General features: G+C 33.4%; 1 protein-coding gene across 1 annotated transcript in view; it reads left to right on the forward strand.

Annotated features, from left to right (window-relative positions):
* Nucleotides 1-23,662, forward strand: part of Diaph2 (diaphanous related formin 2) — an 821,535-nt gene that overhangs the window by 37,129 nt on the left and 760,744 nt on the right. Inside the window, exons 2-3 of the mRNA XM_077793878.1 lie at nt 9,582-9,614; nt 12,315-12,491. Coding sequence (XP_077650004.1) covers nt 9,582-9,614; nt 12,315-12,491 — 210 coding nt within the window. The remainder of the gene's footprint in view (nt 1-9,581; nt 9,615-12,314; nt 12,492-23,662) is intronic.

Below are 23,662 nucleotides of genomic sequence, written 5' to 3' on the forward strand. Positions count from 1 at the left end.
AATCATTTTACCTATTATATATTTGTATTTTGCTTAAGTTTTAATGTTTTAAATATTTTTTAGAATATTTAGTTATTTTTAAGTTCTTCCTATATAAGTCCATATAGGCTGTTTTTATTTTCCATGGATAGAAGACTGCATACTTTAAGTTTGGAAACCATTTTTCAGAGTTGTACCTTTGGAAACATGTTTTTCCAAGAGCTGAACAATTGCTATACAAATGAACTTTTAGACATGACTCATACCTGAATTGAGGATTGTTTGCAAATTCAGGAATAACAGTTAAAAGTACTGATATTGAAATTAACTTAAATTGTTGGTTGACTTTTGTGTATTTTTTCCCTACAAAAAGTATGTTATAATAATACCTTATTTACAACTCAGGTATAATTTTCAGTTTTAGGTGATTTAGGCTCTTGAATTTTTAAAGGAGTGAATCATTTTGTTTTGTCAGATTAATTTTGCAGCTACATCAGAAAACTAAATGATGTGGTTATTTATAAAAGCTACTTGAAGTACATACATGGCAAGTCATTGTGAGGTGAAGTATCTCCAGAGTGATAATCATAGCCATTTAGAGGTTATTTGTGTGTTGTGAAGATAGTAATCACAACAACAGATATTTAAATTACTCTATTTAATACAAACAACAATCACATGTCTGGTACATTGCTTCAATAACAAGTGTAATTTTAAACAAAATTACATATACTGTCTTCTGTGTTCCTATTACTACCATCAGTCTGAGCTCTTATCATCTCATAACTGGATCTCTCCCTTTTTCGCTCTGTCTCCCTCCTCCCCCCACAGCCCCATTCCATCAAGCATCACAGATTTGAGTTCTTACTATAAAAAACCCCGAGGAGACTGGGGACTAAGAGAGATCCAGTCCTTACTACACTGAGTTTACAGTACAGCAGGAAAGGCCCATATAGATAGGTAAATATAATTTGATAATTGGAATGTGTTGCAAAGGGAGAGTTCAGGAACTATGGGAGTCTATAATAGCTCAAATGTAAAATTTGCTGAGAGTAGGAAGGATGAATAGCAGATGGACAGATAAAGAAGAGAGGAGGGTGGGAGTGGTGGGTAGGTCACACATAGCAGGGCAAAGAGCACATAGTATGGCCAAGATTGAAAAAGAGCTTGAATTCTAGCCAGATATGTCCTGATAAAGACTCTTACACATAGATTTCTGAATGTAGATAGAGGTTATAGAGTTCTGGTGTAGTCAGACCTAAATGCTAATTTCAAATTATTATCTTTGTGACTTAAAGCAAATGACTTAATGACTGTAAATCTTGGTTTTTCTAAGGCAAAGCACAGGATAGTACATTCCTCTTTCTCCCCATATTTTTTATTGGTGCATTATAATTATACATAATTATGGGATCTATTATTACATATTTGAATACACATGATATAACAATATAATTCAGCCAGTATTCCTTACCAGTATTCTCTCTTTCCCTCCCCAGGGTGGCATATTCCTATACATAGCATTATTGTGAGGATTTAAATGAGGCAATACATGTAAAGCTCTTAGCATAATACCTTGCACATAGTAGATGCTCAGTAAATGGTAGCTATTGTTTAGAACAAATTTACTGATTTCTTGGAGCCTTCTCTTAGACCTTTGATTCTTCCTCTGATAAGTCCTGAACATTAGAGGTCCACAACCCTTTCCTGAAATTCTAAGTTCTGAAAATTCTGAAAACAGACTTTTAGAGTTTGGCCACTAACCCTAACCTACTTGAGGATATTTATAGTTTTTATACATCCTTTTTGATGGAAAATTCATGTTTTACTGCTTAACTTGAATGCATTTGTGGCAGGTGCTACCCCAGATCTCATTGAGTGTGTTTTGTGATATATGCTACACATACCATAGTCCTTTCTCAACTATGAAACATTCTGAATTCTAAAACACATCTGGCTTTAAGAGTTTCAGGGAAACATTGTGGTCCTGTGCTACCCAAAGTCAGCTTTCTAAAATGACACTTTCTTCGTGTCTTTCTGTGAATCCCAAAGTCCTAAGGACCCTCAGTAGTTGTCAAATTTAGTCTAGACTTCTCCTCCTAGGTGTCAAGACTGTCTGTAATCTGACTCCACCAATATATATTCAAAATATATCCCCCTCTCTTCTTCTCTGAAACAAAATATTAATGTCATTCTTTTTGTGTTTGACATCTTCTCTTCTTTCCCTCTATTTCTGCCCAACAGTTAAAAGTACAGTTCTTATAGTTTCTCAGTGAAGCTAGATTTATCTGTTTCTTCTCTGAATTCTTATTGTACTTATATGAATTTATTCACCAAGTATTTGAATAGGTATTATGTGCCAGCTGTTGGTCTAATTATCAGAGAACAGAAAGTGAATAAGACAGTTAAGGCCTCTGTTGTGAGGGAACTTGTTTTCTACAACTCAGAACCCAAACAAGTGAATAATGAACAAGGTTATTTCATATAGTGGTTAATGCTTTCACATGAGAAGACAGGACAATGTGATAGTGCCAAGGGAGAGAGAGAAGTGACATACCTTAGAACCTCATAATTTAGCATTCATTTAATTATCTATTTATTTTTATATGGTTAGTTTTCACTCCCTGGTTATGTTGTAAAAGCTTTAAAGGAAGAATTGTACCTTACACTTCTATATGCCATAAAGTGTTAGCTGGTATTTGATTAATGTTTGGTTGATTCATTTGTCTTTTTGTTCAAACAGAGAAGGTAGAAATTTATTTATTAAATATTAAGCCCCATTTGTCTAAGAGTATCTTGTTATGTACTGGGTACTATGCCAGGTTTATAAATATGTGTATTTGTGTAAAACTAACTTTCTCCATTTTATTTCATTTTTTCAATTCATAGACTTAAGAAGAACTTTCATGTCCAAACATTCTTCCCCCTTTGCAATGGTTTAGTAAAAAACATACAAACACTATTTGTATACCTTTAGAAGAAGCTAAAAAATCTGGATGATTCCTGCAATTGGTTGTATTTAATTCAGGTACTGAGCAATTTCCTCTAATTCATTAGTGTGAACTTTTTAAAAGACCTAAGTGGCATACATTTCCTGAACTATTTACCCATAGTCCTGGAGTTGATCATTCTTCTTAAGCAGAAGAGATTGCTGGATTTCCTTATCATAGTCACCCCTCTTGAAGTTCAATATTGAAATTTATATAAGACAAGGCAGTTTATTTAAGATTGAGCATATCTTGTTTTGACGGATTAACAAAATTAATCCAGTGACTTAACAGCTTATTGCTTCATGAAGAAAACTGAAGCCCTGTACTGTGATGTCATATTTGATCCTTGAACATAAATATTTTGTTTTTTATAAGATGCAAGAGCATGCTGGGAGGAAAAATCCCCAAAGGATTTTTTGTGTGTCATTACAGTGGTGAAAGTAATTTTGATTTGTATTAGTAAAGAACTCTGTTGGGTTAATTTTTAGGCTTCTGATTTGACAGTGCTTCTGAGATGATGTGCTTATGGTTGCAAAAATATAGAAGTATTGCTCTACTAAAATGATGAAATGGATAGTTTGAGATGTTAAAAATAACAAACTAAGGTGGAGAATTGGATTGGGGCTTAATTAATGTCTGTGACTTCATCTTCTCACCTACTAGGCAAAATACTTCAGGGATAGGGCCATATCTTTAAATTCCCAGTGCCTAGCACACTGCTGATTGATCTGACATCTATTTGTAATTGCTAATGGTCATAGAGGACAGTAGTGCCTGAGATGATATATGGGTATCTGAAAATGACCCTTATTGTCAGAAAGTAGATGAAAGAGTGTTTTGGGATAATTTTAAATACAGGCAGTAAATATTTCAATGATTGTGAAAGCTAAAATTTGTTTTCCTCTAGTCATTCTTAGAACCAAACCTCTACATTGAACTTGCTTCTAAAAATCACATGATAGATATCTTTCTTGGTGAAAGATACAACCGAGCAGTGCTAAACTAATGCATAGTTCTTTATAATAAAATATTTGAATGCCTACACAGGATGTTCAGCTTGGTTACCAGGTGGTTGAATGGCTTTGGATTGTCTTGATTGCTCTTACTGGTTTTTAAAGTCCATAGTTTAGGATCTGAAAGTTGGAGGTAGACCTTTGAATAGTAAGTACTCCTTTTGTGACTGTCCCTGATCTGGATAGGTGTTGGGCAGGGATATAGTCCAGAGGAATCAAACCCTGGATCAATGGTTGATACTTCCTCGAGGTCTTTCTCACTTGGAATATGTTTGGAGGCTTTATCAGAGCTCTCAGAATCTTTTTATTGTTATTGTTCTTTCTTTTCTCTGATATTCAACTAAACTATAACCTCCATAGGAGAAAAACATGTGTACCTTGTTTACCAATGTATTCCCAGCACCCAGCATTGAACAGGTGCCTTGAAGATGCTCAAATATTTGTTCAGTTGAGTTAAAAGTGTTCTTTCTTTCCTGTGTCCTGTTGCCCCTGTTCTTGGAGAGCATGAAACTTAAAGCTGGGTAAATAATTGACCCTTCATCTTTGTTATAATGGCCAACTTATTGATTTTCTTTAAAAGAGAAGAAAATTGTCAAAGAGTGTGACTAAGTTTTTGAGTTGGTGATGAGACTTTTGAATTATATGCAATTTAGTTGTCCAATTTCTGTGGTACTAGAGTAATTGCACAATGTTTATAAAACATTGTATTAGCATGTAACATTAGCCATAAGAGAGTTGAATCTTTACATCTTGCTGTTTTTGTTCATTTCTGGCTGATTGAGAAAATTAAAACTTAATTTTCTTGGAATAATGATCTCTCACATTGCAATAAGAACTATAGCATTAGAGTTTATAAGTAAGTCAGCCATTTCTCTTATTCTTAAGGGGTTGAGGCTCTAGAGTGATACTTTTATAATCATACAATACTCACATAATACAGTACTGTTATATTTAATATAGCTGATCATAAGTGAAGTTTAATAAACTCTGATTGTTTGACTAATGCACAATCTGATTGCTTTTCCAGAGTTGATTTTAATGAAAATATATGGTCACTATACTTATTGGTGCAATCTGCCCTTGTTGTAATGACTATTATCATTAGATTTGCATAATAAAAACTTACTAAAATGACTTTAATCAGTGCTTTTAATTCAAGGGTGTGATTCTAATAAAGTTTTTGGGGGTCATTTTTTTCTTTTGGCTTGTAAATATTTTTAACTCCATAGTAGCTCTATAGTTTGTATATAGGAGTAAAAATCCATGATGTTTACTTCTATGAGGTGTGAGGAAGAGATGCATACACCTATATAAATTTGGATAAAATTTGAGAGCTTATCCCTGAAGACTGTTATTGTAAATAAAAATGAATTATATTTTATTTATTATTTTTTATGTGACACTGAGGATTTAACCCAGGGTCTCATGCATGTTAGGCAAGCATTCTACCACTGAGCTACACCTCAACCCTGATTATGTATTTTAATACAGCCATTTTTCACATGTGTCTCAAAGGTCAGTTCACATAAAAATGACTGATTTAATCTTGTCAAAAAGCAACTCTTTACAATTATCTGAAGTTCTTTCTTTTTGGTGGTGTTTTTGTTGCTATGATGGAGTCCTTTTGTACCTTTCTTTTTTTGACTTAGATTTAAAGAAAATTGTGTGGCAGAAATCTTTTCTGTTGTAGGTAATTTAATTGGAACTTATACAATGATTTCAATACATTTTTAATGCACAGTGGCCCAAAATCACCACTTCTGAAACTCAGTCTCTTCATATGTGCTTTAAGATTTTCCTTTTTTATAGACCATGTTTGTCTCTTTTCTCCCTAAAGTGTTACAAAGAAAAGTTCTAAATAATGTTATTATATTCATAAAATGATATTTATGAAAACATTTTTCATGAGGGAAATATATGAGAAAATATCCATAATTTAATATTATTAAATGTGCACAATTATATATATATATATAGTGTGTGTGTATATATATATATTTTTAAAGAAAATTATATATATATATACACACACACACACACACACACTATAGAGGAATGAAAGGTATAAATCAAGAAATCAAAAGCAGAGTGTTTTTTATGGTTCTCCATCACAAGTAGTTGGGATAATTTTTTACATGAGTATAATTTCCTATGTGCCTTGGGGTATTCTATCACTCTTGAAAATGTGTTAGGAAAAAAATCTTTAAAATAAAGCACAATCCTCTTCCAGTATTATTTTTGATCAGGGTTCCAAATTTGGTTTATTTTTTTCACATTTGGTTTATTAAGAACCATATTTTAAATTCAAGGGCTCTAGAAATGGAGACCTATCTAACAATATGAGTATTTGAGATCAGAGGGAACATGGAGGTACAAACAGGAGGTACAAATAGGACTTCATGGAGCATGCATTGGGAAAAGGATTTAAATTTTTGTTTTATATAGCACAGGGGTCATGAAGGAAGAAGAAGAATGTAGCCTTGGGCAAAATGCCTTATTTGGGAGATTACTCTTTAAAGGTCATGGAGAGGCATTGAATATTTATGAATGGGAGCACCATAGTCATTTATAATCTTTAGTGCACTTCAGCTACCAAGTACTGCCTTAGGCATTAAGGGTATATCCCTAAACCAGACAGACGAAAAGTCCCTGACCTTGTGGAGTTCATATTTTTAGTGAGAAAAAGACAAAAGTTAATAATAAAGGAAATTACAAATTGTTTGACATGTTAAGTCCTATTGGAAAAAAGAAAAATAGCATGATAAAGCAGTTCAGGAGTGCCAGGAGTGTGTGGAGAGAGCACCATGGTTCCATTTCAGATAGGATGGGCAGAATAGCAGGGATTGAAGGAGTAAGTCATGGGAATAATGGAAAAGAGCCTTCTAGGCAGAGGGAAGAGCCAGTGCCTGTGGCTTATTGCCTGCCTGGGGAACAGTGAGGTGCTTTGTGTGGCTAGAGCTGGATGGATGAAGGGACTGCAGTGGGAGGTGAGGTCAGAGGGATCTGGGCAGTGTGCAGATCCACAGGGCCTCATAGGCCATTTTAACAACTGGGATTTGTACTAGGAGGGGAAATAGACATTGCAGAATTTTGAACCAAAGAGTGACATGGTCTGACTTTGGATTTCACAGTATCACTTGGTCTGCAGTGTTCAAAATTAACTGTAGGAAAGCAAAAGTGGAAACAGGGAGATAAGTTAGGAGGTTAATACAGGAATCTAAGAAAGAATTGATGGTGGCTTGAGTCAGATCTTTGTGAACTGTAGAAAGATGAGAGTGGGACTGGACAGCTAGCTGATTGGTTGTTGTGAATGAAGGAGAAGGGAGACACCAAGGTGACATGAAAGTGTTAGATGTAGAAAAGTGGAATTCAGGTTTTACCCCCATTTTTTAAATGAGAGTTTAGATCAGATTATCTCAAAATTTCTCCAACTCTTGGTAGTCAATACTGTGTGGCTTAATGTGGACACAAAGTATGTTAATTGCAAAAAAGAATAGTGAGGGACGGAGATGAAGACTCAGTCTCTTCCCTTAGGATCAGGTGGAAAAATTGCTAGCGATTTTTTTCTTATCTTTGTCTCCCATGATTAAACTGTCAACATGTATTCAATTGAGACACAGATTTGAAGCATTTCTGACATTTGTGCACCTTAGGGAATTTGACTAAAGCAAATCATATTTCCCTTTAATTTACATTCTTGCTTTGGAGATACAGGTGTGTTTATAGTTTTGAGTTTACAACTCCAAAGGATGGGAAGAAAACAAAATAAAAATATACTTGTAGAACTGTATAATCTATCTCAAAGTCCCAAGTGGAGAAGGCATCCATTCAGATGGTATCAGAGTTACTTCAGGCAATTCTGACATGATGACACTTCTTTTTCTGACTTTGTGTTACAAGAAATTATGAAGCTCCTCATTGTGTATTAAAGTTTTCTGTAACCCACTAGAAAAACTAAAGAGAAAAGTAAGAGTCCTATGGTGCTTTTATCTTTCTTAAAATGGCTTCAATTCTCATTAAATAATCCCCCTCTTTTCTTTTTCTATGGCAATAGATTGGGGTTTGTGATGAAAATAAGGTATACAGGTTAGAAGTTTAGATTCCCTAGGGAATCAAAAGATCAAAAGTAGAAAAACAGGTATCCATATAATAGTATATTTACCCCAGCTGATCTAGGGAAAGTTGAACTTTATAAAGCCACAGGTTTGGTGGTATTTGAAGACGGTTTTCTGAGATCCTGAGACCAAACAATTCTCACTTAAAACTCCTACTGGAATTCTCCTCACCATTGAGAAGACTGTTTTTCTTAGTAAAAAGGGGTGTTAACATGCATGATCAATATTAATTTGAAGAAATAAGTGTATGAAATGGGGCAGAAGGCTTAATTTTTTTGTCCTGGAGATTGAACCCAAGTGCGCTTATCCACTGAGCCACATCCCAACCCCTTTGTATTTTTTATTTTGAGATAGGTTTTGACTAGGTTGCTTATAGCCCTGCTAAGTTGCTGAGGCTGGCATCAAACCTGTGATCCTCCTGCCTTAGCCTTATGAGCCACTAGGATTATAAACATGTGCCACTGTGCCTGGCCCCCTAATGGACAATTTTTAAAAGTCGGATGCTTTCCAATTACATCTCTTAATTGATACTTCAATGTATAGTCCTGAATGCTATAACAAAATTTCAGTTAAAATGGACCAACATATGGACCAGTCCCATAAAATTTTATCACCTTGTGATGTCATGGCCATGTTAATTTGTGTAGTACATTATTTGGAAGATGAAATCAGCATTCATTTTGTAGAACATATCCCCATCATTAAGCAATGCATGACTGTTTTTATTATAAGTGCACTCCAGTTGCGCATGGTGGCACTTTCCTGTAATCCCAGCGGCTCAGGATACTGAGGCAAGGGAATCACATGTTTAATGCCAACCTTAGCAACGCCATAAGTAATTTAACAAGACCCTATCTCAAAAATAGCTGGGGATGTAACTGGTTGGTAAAGCACCTGGGGTTCGATTCCAAGTATAACAACAAAAAAAGATCTTGGGAGATTTTGAGAAATTGGCATATATTAACAGGATCACAAGATTCAGTTTTATTTATAATATTTATAAAGGTGTCCTTTAAGTATCCTTCAAATGTAACACTGAATTCTGAGACCAAACTGTTTCATTACTACTATTAAATGTGACATTTAGGATAAGTGTACATTTAGGATAGTGTACATTTAAAAAAAAATAGATATGTTTAAAACATGATTATTCATTGAAAAACTTTGAAAAAACTTGCAAGACATATTGCTGTAGTTTTTTCTCATTCGGACACTGATATCTGATCCAGATTAGCGGTTTAGGATCTGTATTTAAAGACAAATAGATCACCACTTCCCCCAACAAAACCTTCATTTTAAATCTCTAAGCTGCTATTTTTCTTTTGTAAATGATGTATTGCTTATATATTAAACTTTCTACTTCTTTTTGACTATAGTTTATAAAATAAAAAATGAGAACCATTAACTTACTATTGTCTTGTTTGATATGTGAATTTCTCTTATCTGACTGGTATTTCTTTTTTGTTTCTTTTTGGTTTTAATAGAACATTCAAATAAAAACTTTGGCAGATGATGTGGTAAGGTGGTTGTAGTAGAATGTTATTACTTATGCATGTTGCTTTTTGAAATTAATATGTGTGGACATTAAAACATTGATATATGTAAGATGAAGTGGATCTTTACATAGAATAGAATAATTGTTAATAAAATGACTTCTCATTTTTGAACATTAGAATTGTGTGAAATTTCAACAAAATTTTGCTGTCAACCTGATATTTACTGTAACCAAATTTTTTTAAAAATTCTGTGTTTATGTCTGGATTTTGAGAAACACAGATGTTTCCTTTTCCTATAGCCAAATCAATTGTGAATATATTAAGCATTAATATTAGAGGAAATTAATTTGAAATAGAAAAAAAGTTTAATATGTTACAGGTGTACTGTTAAATTTAAAAACCTTAAATATTTCTAAGCAGAGTCTATCATAGTAAAATTTATTAGAAGTTATGTGCTCAAAATTCAATCATGCCCTTTTATAGCTAAACTTTAAAAAATGGTATTGTAAGCAATGTCATTTTTTTCTGTGTGAAATTACCTATCTATAAATTATGTAGAATAGTGTTGGTACTCTATGGAGATGAAAGTGTGTGGCTTGACTTGATTTTCTTACCAGGACACAGATGAAATCAAAAGCCAAATTTTCAAGATAAAAATGAAGGACATAGTGAAAGATCAAATTTACATGTTAGCAATGGTGCTAATACTGCAAGAGTAAATATTAAGTCATATGAAGGAATGGAAGACAGATATGTTAATTTATTGTCAATTGCATATTTCAATGCTTTCATGTCCACCATATCTTTTACTGACATTTGAGTGTTAGAAATATACTCAGCTTATTTGGGATTACTTAATTTTTGTTTTTCTGGAATTGTGTGAAGACAGACTACAAATCTAAACCAAATTAATTTCCCTCAAAGAGTTAAAAGACAATTGAGAATAGAATTCTGAATAATGCAAAGAATAAATTATATGTTATGATGAAGACTGATAGGAACCAGGGGCTTATGAATTTAGGTGAGTCACTTTTCCTGTGAAATGAGGGAATTGGTCTAGATGATTTTTCTTGTTCTTCCCAGCTCTAAAATATTGTACTTTATATAATCTCTTTGTAAGCAACCATGCACTCAAATCATTTTTTGTAATCCTCAATAAGCTGCTTAAAACTGTTCATATTTCTTTCAAAGTACACCTTTTATTTAAAAAAGGTATTCTTTGAATCAATAAAATGAAAGACATGTTCTTTTAATGGGGTCAACATGCTTTTATACCAGCTGGGTTAATAACATCTGTGATGCTTTTTGTATTATTGAGGTAATGTATAAGGACCCTTTTCAACATGGCAGTGAAAGTGCATTGTTCTCATATCTAACGGGTCTGCTTGTGTAATGTGAGCTGATGATATGCATGTGCTTCCTAACAGAAACCCGAATAAAACTGAGTTGCATTCAGTTTTATGTACATTACTAATTTTTGATGTCTAATGTTTTGCAGTCTAAAATAGAGTGGCCTGTTTACATGTAATTGAAGTAATTAACTCACTTTATGTGAAAGAGCAAGCTAATTATTAGAGATTGTACATGGAATCAATGGTTCAAAGTCAATATCCATAAAATAGTGAGTTTATAATTGTATTTATAGGAAAAATATATTTCTGTTTGTTATATTTCCAGTAAATGGAAAAAAATGGTGTTTTTATTTTTTTCTTGCTTTTGCCCCATGTTTTAGGAAATAAAAAGTTGGAGGAAAATAATAATAATAGTAATAACAACAATAATAAATAGTAGCTAAGCATGTTTAGCAGATTATTTAAATCTCACAATAACACTGTGGTGTAGGTCATATCCTGTTTTTAAGAGGAAAACATATCCCTGTTTTTAAGAGGAAACAGACATAGTGAGACCAAGAAGCTTTTACTGGATTATTCAGTCAGTGAATGGCAGTCTGAATTTGGACCCAGGTCGTTTGGTTTCAGAGTCCATGCTTATTCAACTGCTACATTGACAGATTATTGATATATACTTGCCACAACTTTTGTACTTCTTTTTTGTGATGCTGGGGTTTGAATCCACAGTCTTGCACTCTCTAGGAAAATGCTCTATCACTGAGTTGCACACCCAGTCCAGTTTTTGCATGAATTATTGCCATAATTTTCCCTTAGAATTGAGTACCCACAGTTCTCTTCATTTTCTTTCTTTCCTTTTTTGTTCATAGTTGTAAATTTGCCACTAAAGACATATTCTTCCTGAAATAACCACAGGATTTTGATTACTGGGGATTGAACCCAAGGGCAATTTATCACTGAGCTACATCACCAGTCTTTTTTAAAATTGTATTTTTTTTTAAATTTTGAGACAGAGTCTTACTAAGTTGCTGAGGCTGGCCTTGTACTTGTGATTCTCCTGCCTCAGCCTCCTGGAGTCACACTTGTCTCTGAGACTTCTTTGAACCTACTTATTGTGCAAAATAGAAATGGCAAGAGACTTAAGTTTTACTTTCGAGGAATACTTTTCACCCTCAGACTTCTAAAGTTGAAGAGCTACTTCAAGGTTTCAAAATAGTACAATCTCTAACTGGAGCTTGCTGCTTAAAATAACATTTTTGTCAAGAGACAATAATAATACATATTATACTAAGTGCCATTTTGATATTTCAGTTCTTTATGTTCATGGGTCTCGATCTTTTTCTTAGGGCTTTTTATCTTTTTCTGTTTGCAGCGTGACCGAATTACAAGTTTTAGAAAATCTACGGTCAAGAAAGAAAAACCTCTTATTCAACATCCTATTGATTCCCAAGTCGCAATGAGTGAGTTTCCAGCAGCTCAGCCATTATATGATGAACGATCTTTGAATTTGTCAGAAAAGGAAGTACTGGATCTCTTTGAAAAAATGATGGTAAGTTAGACCTAATTTTGTTGTAGTTTTAAAATGTGTGTGTCAAGAATAGCACTGGATTTTAGGTACATGTGTTTGTGTAAACTGTTTATATCATGTATAGCACAGACCAGAAACTCATTGATACAACAGAACTATTTGCACAAGTATCTGTTTTTTGAGCTAAAACATCCTTGCCTATCTCTTCCACTGTGAGCTCCCAGAAGCAGGGATAGTTTGACTTACCTTTGTCCTCTAGTATTTACTAGTTTCCAGCACATCAGTCAATTTTTCGATTACTGATTTGTATGCTTCTTTCCATAAAGCAAAATAAGTCTTAAGTCCACAGGGTTTCTTGTTGGTATAGGAAATGGAGTTGAAAGAACAAAGGGTAAAAATAAAAACAGAAAACCAAAACAAATCAAAAAACAAACAGTAAACGGAAAGAGAATTTAATTCAGTCAAGTTTGTTCTATTAGCAAGGTATACCACTTATATTTTAAAACATATTTCTTATGTTTTCTAGCTTGTTGTCATAATTATTTCTTATATTAGATAATAAATATAATAATTTGATTATTCAGCAGTCAATGGAAGGACAAGGGAGAAATGAGGCATTGGGCCATATTACATTGGTTAGCCTCACCAGAGAAGAACTGGAGCTCCAAATCCATGGTTCATTATTTTAAATTTCTGTCTCATTCATCAGTGTAAATTCTATATAAACAACTTTATAACATTTGTAAGCATTTCCTTCCTTTAATAAGCCCTATTCTTCTTTAGTAGCTAGTATTTTCTGATTACCTAGATGTTCCTCAGTTTACTACTCTGTTGTCCTATCTTAATTTTCAAAAATGGTGGAAATGAAAACAAAAATAGAAACAGTTCTTGAGACTCTTTATTAGCACTTTAATCTTTTAAAGTCTTCTTTCTTCACTCAAAAATAATTCTTGCAGCTTTAACCTGCTGATCCTTTTGTTTACTACTTTTTGCAACATTAGAGTTTATCAGTGGCCTTGCCATACTCCAGTTGTCTTAAGCTCACCACTGTGGGACCATTTTCTACTCCATTCATTTTTCTTAGTCACTCTTAATTGCTTACCAAATCCCATTGGTTCTACTTTTATAATAACTCTGACATCTGTGTGTCCTCAGTTGTCCTCTAGCTGTTCTTGCCCTAGTTTAGATAATCTTCCTCTTGTGTTTCTTGTAGCCACTAAGATGGCCTTTTAACTGGTCTTCCTCCCATCTTCCAGGTTTTGCCTATTCTAATCCAGTATTGCCCTATTTATAATTCTGAAAGAGGGCTGAGGTCTTAGCTCAGTGGGTAGATCGCTTGCCTCATACATGTGAGGCACTGGGTTTGTTCCTCAGCACCACATAAAAATAAATAAAATATTGGGCTGGGGATGTGGCTCAAGTGGTAGTGTACTCACCTGGCATACACGAGGCCCTGGGTTCAATCCTCAGCACCACATACAATAAAACAAAGATGCTGTGTCTGCCGAAAACTAAACAATAAATATTAAAAAAATTCTCTCTCTCTCTTTTAAAAAAATAAATAAAATAAAGGTATTGTGTCCATCCTCAACTAAAAAATATATATAAAAAATTCTGAAAGAGATGCCTTTTCCAAAGCCCCTTATGTTTTCAGATGATCATTTTATATGTACCTATTCCATTCCCTCAACTATGCTCCTTGGTGACTATTTCCCATTTTTGCTGCTTAAACCTTTGATCTATTCCCCATCTTTATTTTTTGCTCATGCCCTTGTTGCTTAGTAAGTAAACTGAAGGAATCAGAAGAGAACATCCATAGACTTTTACCACCACAGCTGCCTACCTTTTAGGATCTGTACTCAATTAGTCTGCCTTGCTTCTTGTCATCATAGATGAACTTTTCATGTCTCTGTCCTTCCACTTGTTCCATCCCATTCCCTTTTATTTACTCAAACATTGTTTCAGTGACCTTCTCCTCTCTTTTCTACAATTCCCATCAGCATACAAACATGTTGTCCCTTCTTATAAAACATTCCCTCTATCTCTGTTGCCAGCTACCTTTCTATTTATTTACTCTACTTTGAAATGAAGTTTCTCACAATAGTTTTACTTATATGCACTGTTTTCAATTCCTCTCTTTTCACTTTCTCTTCTGAACTCATTCCAACTATGCTCCTCTTCTACCATTTCACCAAAACTGCCTTTATAATGTCAACAGAGATCTTCATGCTGCTAAATCCCATGGTAAGTTCTTAGTTCTCATCTTAATTGACACATCAGGAGCATTTGATTCAGTTGATCAATCTCTCCCTGTTTGAAGCACATTTTTTCCCTCAAAACATATTTGTTTTCCTACTACCTCTCAGGCTTCTCCTTTTCAGTCTTTCTTTATGATCCCTTTTTATGTCTTTAACCTGTAAACATTGGCTCAGGGATCAGTTCTTGGACATATTTTCTCTATCTCTACTCTATCTTCAATCTTTGATGATAGCAACCAGTTATATGTCTTTTGAATTTCATTTGTATGCTCATAATTCTCAATTTTTCTCCACCCTAGTCCACAACTCCAGACTCATATGTCTAACTTTGTAATGAACATCTCTCTTGGATGTTCAAAAGATCTCTCAGAATAATAGCCAAAACAGAACTGCTGATATTCCTCTCCAAATCTTCTCTAAAATTCTTCCCCTCATTTTTTTGGGGGGTACTGAGGATTGAACTCAGGAGCTCTTGACCACTGAGCCACATCTCCAGCTCTATTTTGTATTATATTTAGAGAAAAGGGTCTCACTGAGTTGCTTAGTGCCTTGATAAGTTGCTGAGGCTGGCTTTGAACTGGAGATCCTCCTGTTTCAGCCTCCTGAGCTGTTGGGATTACAGGTGTGTGCCACTGGGCCTGGCTAAAATTCTTCTGCCTTACAGTTGACAGTATGTCCATCTATCTACACAGGTCCCAAACAGGGTATCCTTTATTCCTCTCTCACATTCGACATTCAGGGTTTTAGGAAATTCCATTATCTCTCCTTTCAAAGTAAGGAACTTACAACATCTGACCATTTCTTACCACCTCTATTCGTACCATATTTTTTGAAGTCTCATCTGGATTGCTACAACAGTGGTAGAACTATTAGGATTACCACAATTCCTAACTGGTCACTCTGCCTCCATCCTTGATCCTCTATAATATATTCTCAACAGAAAAAATATTCATTTAAAGCGTGAACATCATATAACTTGGCTCCTAAATCTTTATCAGGGCTCTCTGTTCCACTTAGTTTAAGAAAGGCCATTGTGGGGCTAGGGCTGTAGCTTATGGTAGAGCACTTGCATAGCATGTGTGTGTGTGAGGTACAGTGGGTTCGATCCTTAGCATCACATAAAAAAATGAAACAAAGACATGGTGTCCTAACTACAATACAAAATCAATTTTTAAAAAGTTTATTTAATCCTCCCATCCCCACCCCAGCATATTATGGATTAGCATCCTTAATCTGAGAAATCATTCTGCATTTGGATTTTTGGGATTGACTAATATCACTTAGCATTATCTTCTCTAACTCCATCCATTTACCTGCAAATGCCATGATTTTATTCTCTTTTAATGTGAGTAGTATTCCATTGTGTATATATACCACATTTTGTTTATCCATTCATCTCCTGAAGGGCACCTATGTTGGTTCTACAATTTAGCTATTGTGAATTTTGCTGCTATAAACACTGATGTGGCTGTGTCCCTGTAGTATGCTGTTTTTAAGTCCTTTGGGTATAGACCTAGGAGAGGGATAGCTGGGTCAGAAGACACCAAGGATATGACTCTACTTTATGTACAACCAGAGATATGAAAAAGCGTGTTCTATATGTGTAATATAAATTGTAATGCATTCTGTTGTCATATATAATAAAATTTAAGAATAAATAGATTAATTAATTTAAAAAAAGTCTGTGCAGAAAAGAAAAAAAATAAAGGCCATGGTACATACAATAGCTTATAAAGCACTATATGATCTTGTCCCTCCTTTTACCTCTTTGATATCTTCTTCTACTCTCCTCCCTTGCTCACTCTGATTAAGTTCCACTTATGGCTTTGATGTGATTGTAACCCTAAGCAACAGTGAATCCTGGTCATTTTCAATTTGTGTGCAGTATTGTGTTTTAAATGTTCATTCTAATGTCTCATCAGAAAATTACCATTTTCCTCTATAAATGTGGTATATTTTTAAAATGATTTGCTTGTTGGGTTTATAAATGTGATGTAAAGAAGTGTACAACTTGGTGCCACATTTTCCCTAATGGGAATTTTTCTTTTCATGGAAATTTGGGAATAAGATATCAAGAAAAGATATCTTTCAGGTACTGTCATATTGTGTTATACTTTAATTTGTTGGATCTCATTAATGTTATCATCAACCATATACTCACATATTATAAACTTGTATATTGGCTAAAAACTTATTTATATTCAGTAGTGGGATTGCTGGATCATGTGGTAGTTTTATTTTAAAAATTTTAGGACTCTCCATACTATTTTCTATAATAGCTGTACTAATTAACATTTTCATTAACAGTGTGTAGAGGGTTCCCTTTTTTCCCACATTCTTGCCAACACTTTTTATGTTTTGTCTTTTCCATAGTAGCTATTCTAACATGTATGAGATTATTATATCTATTTGTAATTTTAGTTTCCATTATGTTAAATGAGGCAGGTCAAGCACAAAAAAATAAATATTAGGATTTCACAAATATATGGAGATTAAAAATGACGATCTCATAGAAATAGAGGGTAGAATGGTGATTACCAGGGTTTGGGGTAGTTGGGGAGGGATTGGGGAGATGTTGGTAAGAGGATACAAAGTTTTAGTTAAGAAAAATAAGTTCAAGAGATCTATTGAACAATATGGTGATTATAATTGATAATATATTGTATTTGTGAAAAAAGCTAAGATTAGATGAAAGTGTTCTCAACACAAAATTGATAGCTGTATGAGGTAATGCATATGATAATTAGCTGGATTTGGTCATTGACATACATCATGACATACAATTTTGTCAATTAAGCCTTATTTATACATAAATGAATAAAGATAAAATCAAATACATAGTTTTTGAATATATATTATTTTTATATTAAATAAATATTATAAAGGTCTGTAACAAACATTCCCTCCCATTCTCCAATAAGTTTCATTATTTCTTCAATTGCCAATATTTCCTGATCACCTAGATTCCCTCAGTTTATCACTGTTGTTCTATTTTAATTGCCAAAACAGTGATGATAATAATAGCAAAAACAGAAACATTCATTATTTATTAATGAATATATTATTTTAAATAATATGATAACAGGAGTTGGATATCAAGAAATATCCTGTGATTTAAAGTTAACAACCAAAAGATTAAAGGAAAGATTTTAAGGATTGTATCTCTTCTTTGAGAAAAGTCTACTTGAACATTATGTATATGAGGTATTATTTTTAGTTTGAAAATCATTGATTTACAGTGAAAAAGTTATTTTATGAATAAGCATAGTTTTTGTTTACTTATGACCCAGGCATGTAACTAAACAGTTTGCATGTATTATTTCAGTTGATCCTTATGACAGTGCCACAAAGTAGGTAACATTGTTATCCCCCCTTTTCAGATAAGGGAATTGAGGCTTAGAGAGAGGCTTAGAAAACTGGTTCTGTAAATTGCCTAATAGCTGAGCTGGAACTCAGATCTAAACCATTGGCATTTTTATAACATCTACATTTAATAGTGTTTTATTTAAGCTACATATAAAATTGATATGTTTTTCTTGCATACATACTGTGTGGAAATAAAAGCAACTCACAGGTACATTGAGTGGTAGGTAAAGCCAGCCTGGGGTAGATTATTTCCTACTGATGACATAAAGTTATCTGTAATCGCTTTTTACAGAGCATCAATTGAAAAGAAAGAGGCCAACAATCTAGTAATGGAAAACTGATAAAATGTCATTATCACAGTTGATTGGTAGAAGGCACTTAAGTCATTTTGTTTCTAAAACACAGAAGTAGATTTTTAGATACAAAATTTCCCCTTTTGATTTCATTCCTGTAGGTGTCCTTCCTTCTGCAAACAATGTAAAAGATGTTCTTGTCCCATTTGATGGCAACCTTGCTTCTCTTGAGTCTCTTGATGTTACCTTTTATTGTGCTGTTCCTGTTGATTGGCTTTTTTAGACTTTAGAGAACCATCATACAATGTTTAGACCACTTGGCCTAAATACTATTCCATGTTTTAGCATAACATGCTCTGAGATGTAAAACATTTTAAATAATTGGATCAAATAGCAAGACATTATACACAATAGCAATGTATAAGATGCTTGAAAAAGAAATAAATTAAAATTACTGATACAGTTTATAATTTGGAATTTCTGGGTAATGATATGTTTTCATGAAAGTTGCTGAAAAAAATTAATGAAAAACAATATTCAAATATAATTATCTTACTCTGATCATTGAATCTCTTGTTGAATGAAGAGTATAACTACCAACAATAGTTCTTGTACATGGCTGTGTCTGAAATTAACTGCAGGATGGAAGTTTTAAAGAACATTAACTATTTTATTTAATTAGTAATACCTCATGTTAAAAATCACTTGATTCTTTATACTTAAGGAAAATTCTGAAATGAATCCAGTTAAGTAAAAGATCTAAGAGGCTCAGTTTCACTTTACTGATGTCTTAGTACATTACTAATGTTCCATTGACTCTGACATCTGTTCCATGCATTGATAAATCACTTCATATTGTAGATACTCAATGAAGCAATTATAGACAGACTTTCTGAGTAATGGTACCAATGGTCATTGCTGACAGATTTAAAGCCCCAAATCTGAGATTTTTTAGGTGATTATTTATTTTACAGAACACTGGCTTCTTAGTAAACAATGTGCCACCTTTAGTTTGTAAACTGAATTTTGTGCTTAGAGTATGGTCACCAACAATTGTTTGAAAATTGAGAAATGGTTCTTATATTAAAGCTTTCAGCAGCGCATGGTGACACATGCCAGTAATCCCTGCAACTGAGACTGGAGGATTGCAAGTTCAAAGCAGCCTCAGCAATTTAGTGAGGCCCTAAGCAACTTAGTGAGACTCAAAAATAATAAAAATGGTCTGTGGATGTAGCTCACTGGGAAAATGCCCCTGGGTTAAATCCCTGATATCAAAACAAAAACAAAAATAAGACAAAACAAAAACAAAAAAATAAGACAAAACAAAACAAAAAATAAGACAAAACAAAACAAAACAAAACAAAAAACAAAAACAACTTTCAAGAATTCAAATATGTCATTGTTTTTATATGGTTGATATAATTACCTGCATGGAGTATATTATACTTTTATAGGGTCCTACTCCCTTCTTCCCAGAGTCACGTTTTCAAATCTTCACCAGTGGGTAAAGTTATCAGGAAGAAAACAATACTGCTTCAACATTATTGATTTAGTAACTTTCAAAGGTGACTGAACTATAGTGGTATTACACATAATTTGTAACCCCAAACTTAAATTAAGTGAAGTTCATATTTTTAACCTTTCTCATGTTAACCAGAAATATTCTGTATTGCCCTTAATTAAGATTGAAAGAAATCTCTCCACTGTTCACTTTAAATCTAAGAAAATTAATAAAATGCTGCATTTTATAGTGATTCAGCATTTAAAGTTTTCATAGCTTTGAGCTTCCCAAGAATAACTGAAATTTGTATACTGAATATACTGCTTGGGAATTTTTAAACATTTAATAGTAAATAAACATTTAATAAGTTTATTTTTATACAAACAGAATCAAGGCAGAGTTCTTTGTTTTTTGGGAGGGAGTATGGAGGAGGTGAGAGATTTCCATTTAAACATTAAAAATATAAACACACAAAAACTTCTTGGGAGTTCAAGTTGGAATTTGATTTCTATTAGCTAACACAAGGGTGTGGTCTATCAGTGGAGGTACCTAGGTTTCGTTGGCAACATTGGATTCATATAGAAATGTCAGTAAGGACTGTGTTCTAATACAGGTAATTAAATAGTTTTTTTCTTATGCAAGTGGATAAGGCTAGAAATGATTTGTGATTTCTAGGCAATTTCATTTAATATCTACTTAGTAAAGATAATGTTTCATAGGTGAATACACATGAAATTTCAAGTTTTAAACTTTTTTGTGGCAGTGCTGGGGATGGAAAGTAGGGTCTCATGCATGCTAGTCAAGTGCTCTACCTCTGAGTTATATTCCTGTTCTTACATGTTTTTTCTATTCAGTGATTTATATTAATGCACTGTGCATTTTTCAACAATTTTAGTATAATTATATGCACTAAATGCTAAATTATCCGCTATTCCATCTGTTAGAACTCTCATAAATAATCTCAAGGTTTTTAACTTTTGTTCTCTCAATTTTCCCTTTTCTTTGGATACCAGGTGTTGTACTTTAACCCAAGTATACTTGTTCTCTCTTGACTGTTATTACAGGTTTCTTTTTAATCCAACACCAGTCTTGTAGAAGTTGGTTAGCTTGGATGAGAACCTTTTAGTGCTTTGAGCATAAGTACTTTTAATTAACTGTTAAACTACCATAAACTAAATTATAGTAAACTAGGTCTTAGAGTCTATAATCAGCCATAGAAATAGCTGTCAAAAATGATCAGATTCTCAGAAATTGTCTAGATGGCATAATTTCCACTGGTTACATTTACATATCTAGTATCCTTACTTCATATTATTAGACTGTTGTAATGCCAGCATTATTCTGGACAGTGTATTTTATTTTCTCATACAGACTTTTAAGAAAAAATAAGAAGGAGCAAAACTTATCCAGAAAACAGATTTAAAAGGTAACTAAATATGACTCAATTTTAAATTTCCTTACCAAGTATGTTCCTCATCAAAGGTCTACAGCTGAGGGGATAGTAGAATAGGAGTTCTAGGAAGAGGAATTCAAAGAAGCATGTTTGAAAATTTACTCTCACTGGTAAACACAAATTCACTGCCTGTGTTGTATGTTTATATATAGAAATATTTTTTAAAAATACTTCTGTTTTAAAAGTTCCTGCCAATATTTATTGCTATAAATGCATTTCAGCAACCATTTATTGATATGTGTAGTGTGCTAGGTAGTGCTGGAGTTATAAAGATGAATACAATATCTCCCTTTCCCTTAGAGAGCTCGGAGTTTAGTCAGGGAGACAAGTAAACGAATTATTTCTGTAATACTAGAATATCTATGAATAGGTTACTTTGGTGGGTATGTAATACTAGGCAGGGGCTCAGGAAGGAAGCAGAGAAAATCTAAACAAACTGAAACTGAGTGTCACTTTTGAATTATCAATCTTAATTGGGGCATAAAAATGTTCTTATAGTGTGAACAATGTAGTTTGTCAAAGTCCAAGGCCTTCTATAAGCAACTTATTTTTAATTTTTTTTGTGGTGTTACAGATTGAATCTAGACCCTGTGTGTGCGTGCTATGCAAGAGCTCTACCACTGAGCTCCATCCCCAGCTATAGGTACTGTTTCAAGTTCTGAAGAGTTCAAAGAAAATCCCTACTTTTAAGTAGCTCTTGTTATGATGATAGGGGTGACACATAGAAGCATAGGTGGGTGGAATAATAAAGAAGAAAAAGCAAAGGCAAGTTTCCATGTCATGGTAAAGTTTATTTGATGGCTTTCTGCCAAATGCCAGACATTTTGCTAGTCATGGAGGATATAAAGATGCCAAAGATATTATTGCTGTCACAAGGGTTTTATTTTGTTTGGCCTGCAAGCTAAGAATGGTTTTTATATTTTTAAGTGATTAGCAAAAAAAGAAAACTGTTTATGAACCCATGAAAATTATGTGAATTTCAGTAGTCCACAAAAAGGTTTTGTTGAATGCAACCACATCCATTTGTTTATGCATTTTCTACGGTTCCTTTGTGCTACTGTAGAATTGAGTACAAAGACAAAGATTGTATAACCTGTAAATCCTAAAACATTTACTATCTAGAGATTTACCCCAAAACTGACCTAGTCTCTGGACTAGTGCATTAGTTTCTAAACCTTTTGATTTCTTACCCCATGGTGGGGGATTTGTTTTCATGTGTGTGTGTGTGTGTGTACACTTTAAAAATATAGATATATTGGGCTGGGGATGTGGTTCAAGTGGTAGCATGATCGCCTGGCATGCGCGGGGCACTAAGTTCGATCCTCAGTACCACATAAAAATAAAAAAAAAAAAAAGATGATGTGTCCACCAAAAACTAAAAAATAAATATTAAAAAAATTCTCTCTCTCTTTAAAAAATATAGATATATATATACACACATACATATATATAAAGTTCAAATATATATATATATATATATATATATATATATATATATATATATATATTATTATGTGTGTGTATATACACACACATTTGAGCAAGTAACCCCAGTATTTTAAACTATATACATATGCATATACTAATATCATTTACATTATAAAATGTAGACATAGTAAAGTGTGAGAAACATGAAATGAACAAGATTTTAAAAAATGATTGAAAATGAGTTTATTTTTTAATCATACAAAAGCCTTTGCTGTCATGGTTAATAACGTTTTAGTGAGAGCAGTGTCAATGTGTCATTATTTTTTATGTCTTGCTTAAAAACAGGCAGCAATTAGAAGGTTTAGTTCCAAGATCATTTTATTTTGATATTTGGCTTAATGTCTTTCATAGTTGAACATAAATCTGACAAAGATACATAGATCCGAATAGAGCAAGTACATAGTTAGCAACACTTATTAAATCATGGTATTAACTTTCATCAGTCCAATTCATGAATCAAGTAAATGTTTCCTGCTGAACAGTGACTAGTAAATTTCCTTCTTTGTTGATGATAGTCAGTTTCTCTTACAATGAATCTGGAGTGTTGCATTTTTATGTTTTTAAATAAATGGGTTCAAAATGGGTTTTAGTGAACAAACGTGTCTTCAACAAATGTCATGAGAGAAATGGGCTCTTTCCATTTTTTCTTCCTTGTCTTTAATCTGTAGAACCTTATCTTCATGTTTGTCTATTCGTTCCTGCTTCAGACAATATATCCAACACCAGGAAGAAAGAGGAAGCAAGGGTGGAGGTGACTGATCTGGGAAGGGGGATGGTGTCCATTGTCAATGTGTGTCTTTTTCAGTGAAGTTTGTTGAAAGAAGTTATTTTCT

This window comes from Urocitellus parryii, chromosome X (assembly GCF_045843805.1).
Source record: "Urocitellus parryii isolate mUroPar1 chromosome X, mUroPar1.hap1, whole genome shotgun sequence".
NCBI classification, from domain to species: Eukaryota; Metazoa; Chordata; class Mammalia; order Rodentia; family Sciuridae; genus Urocitellus; species Urocitellus parryii.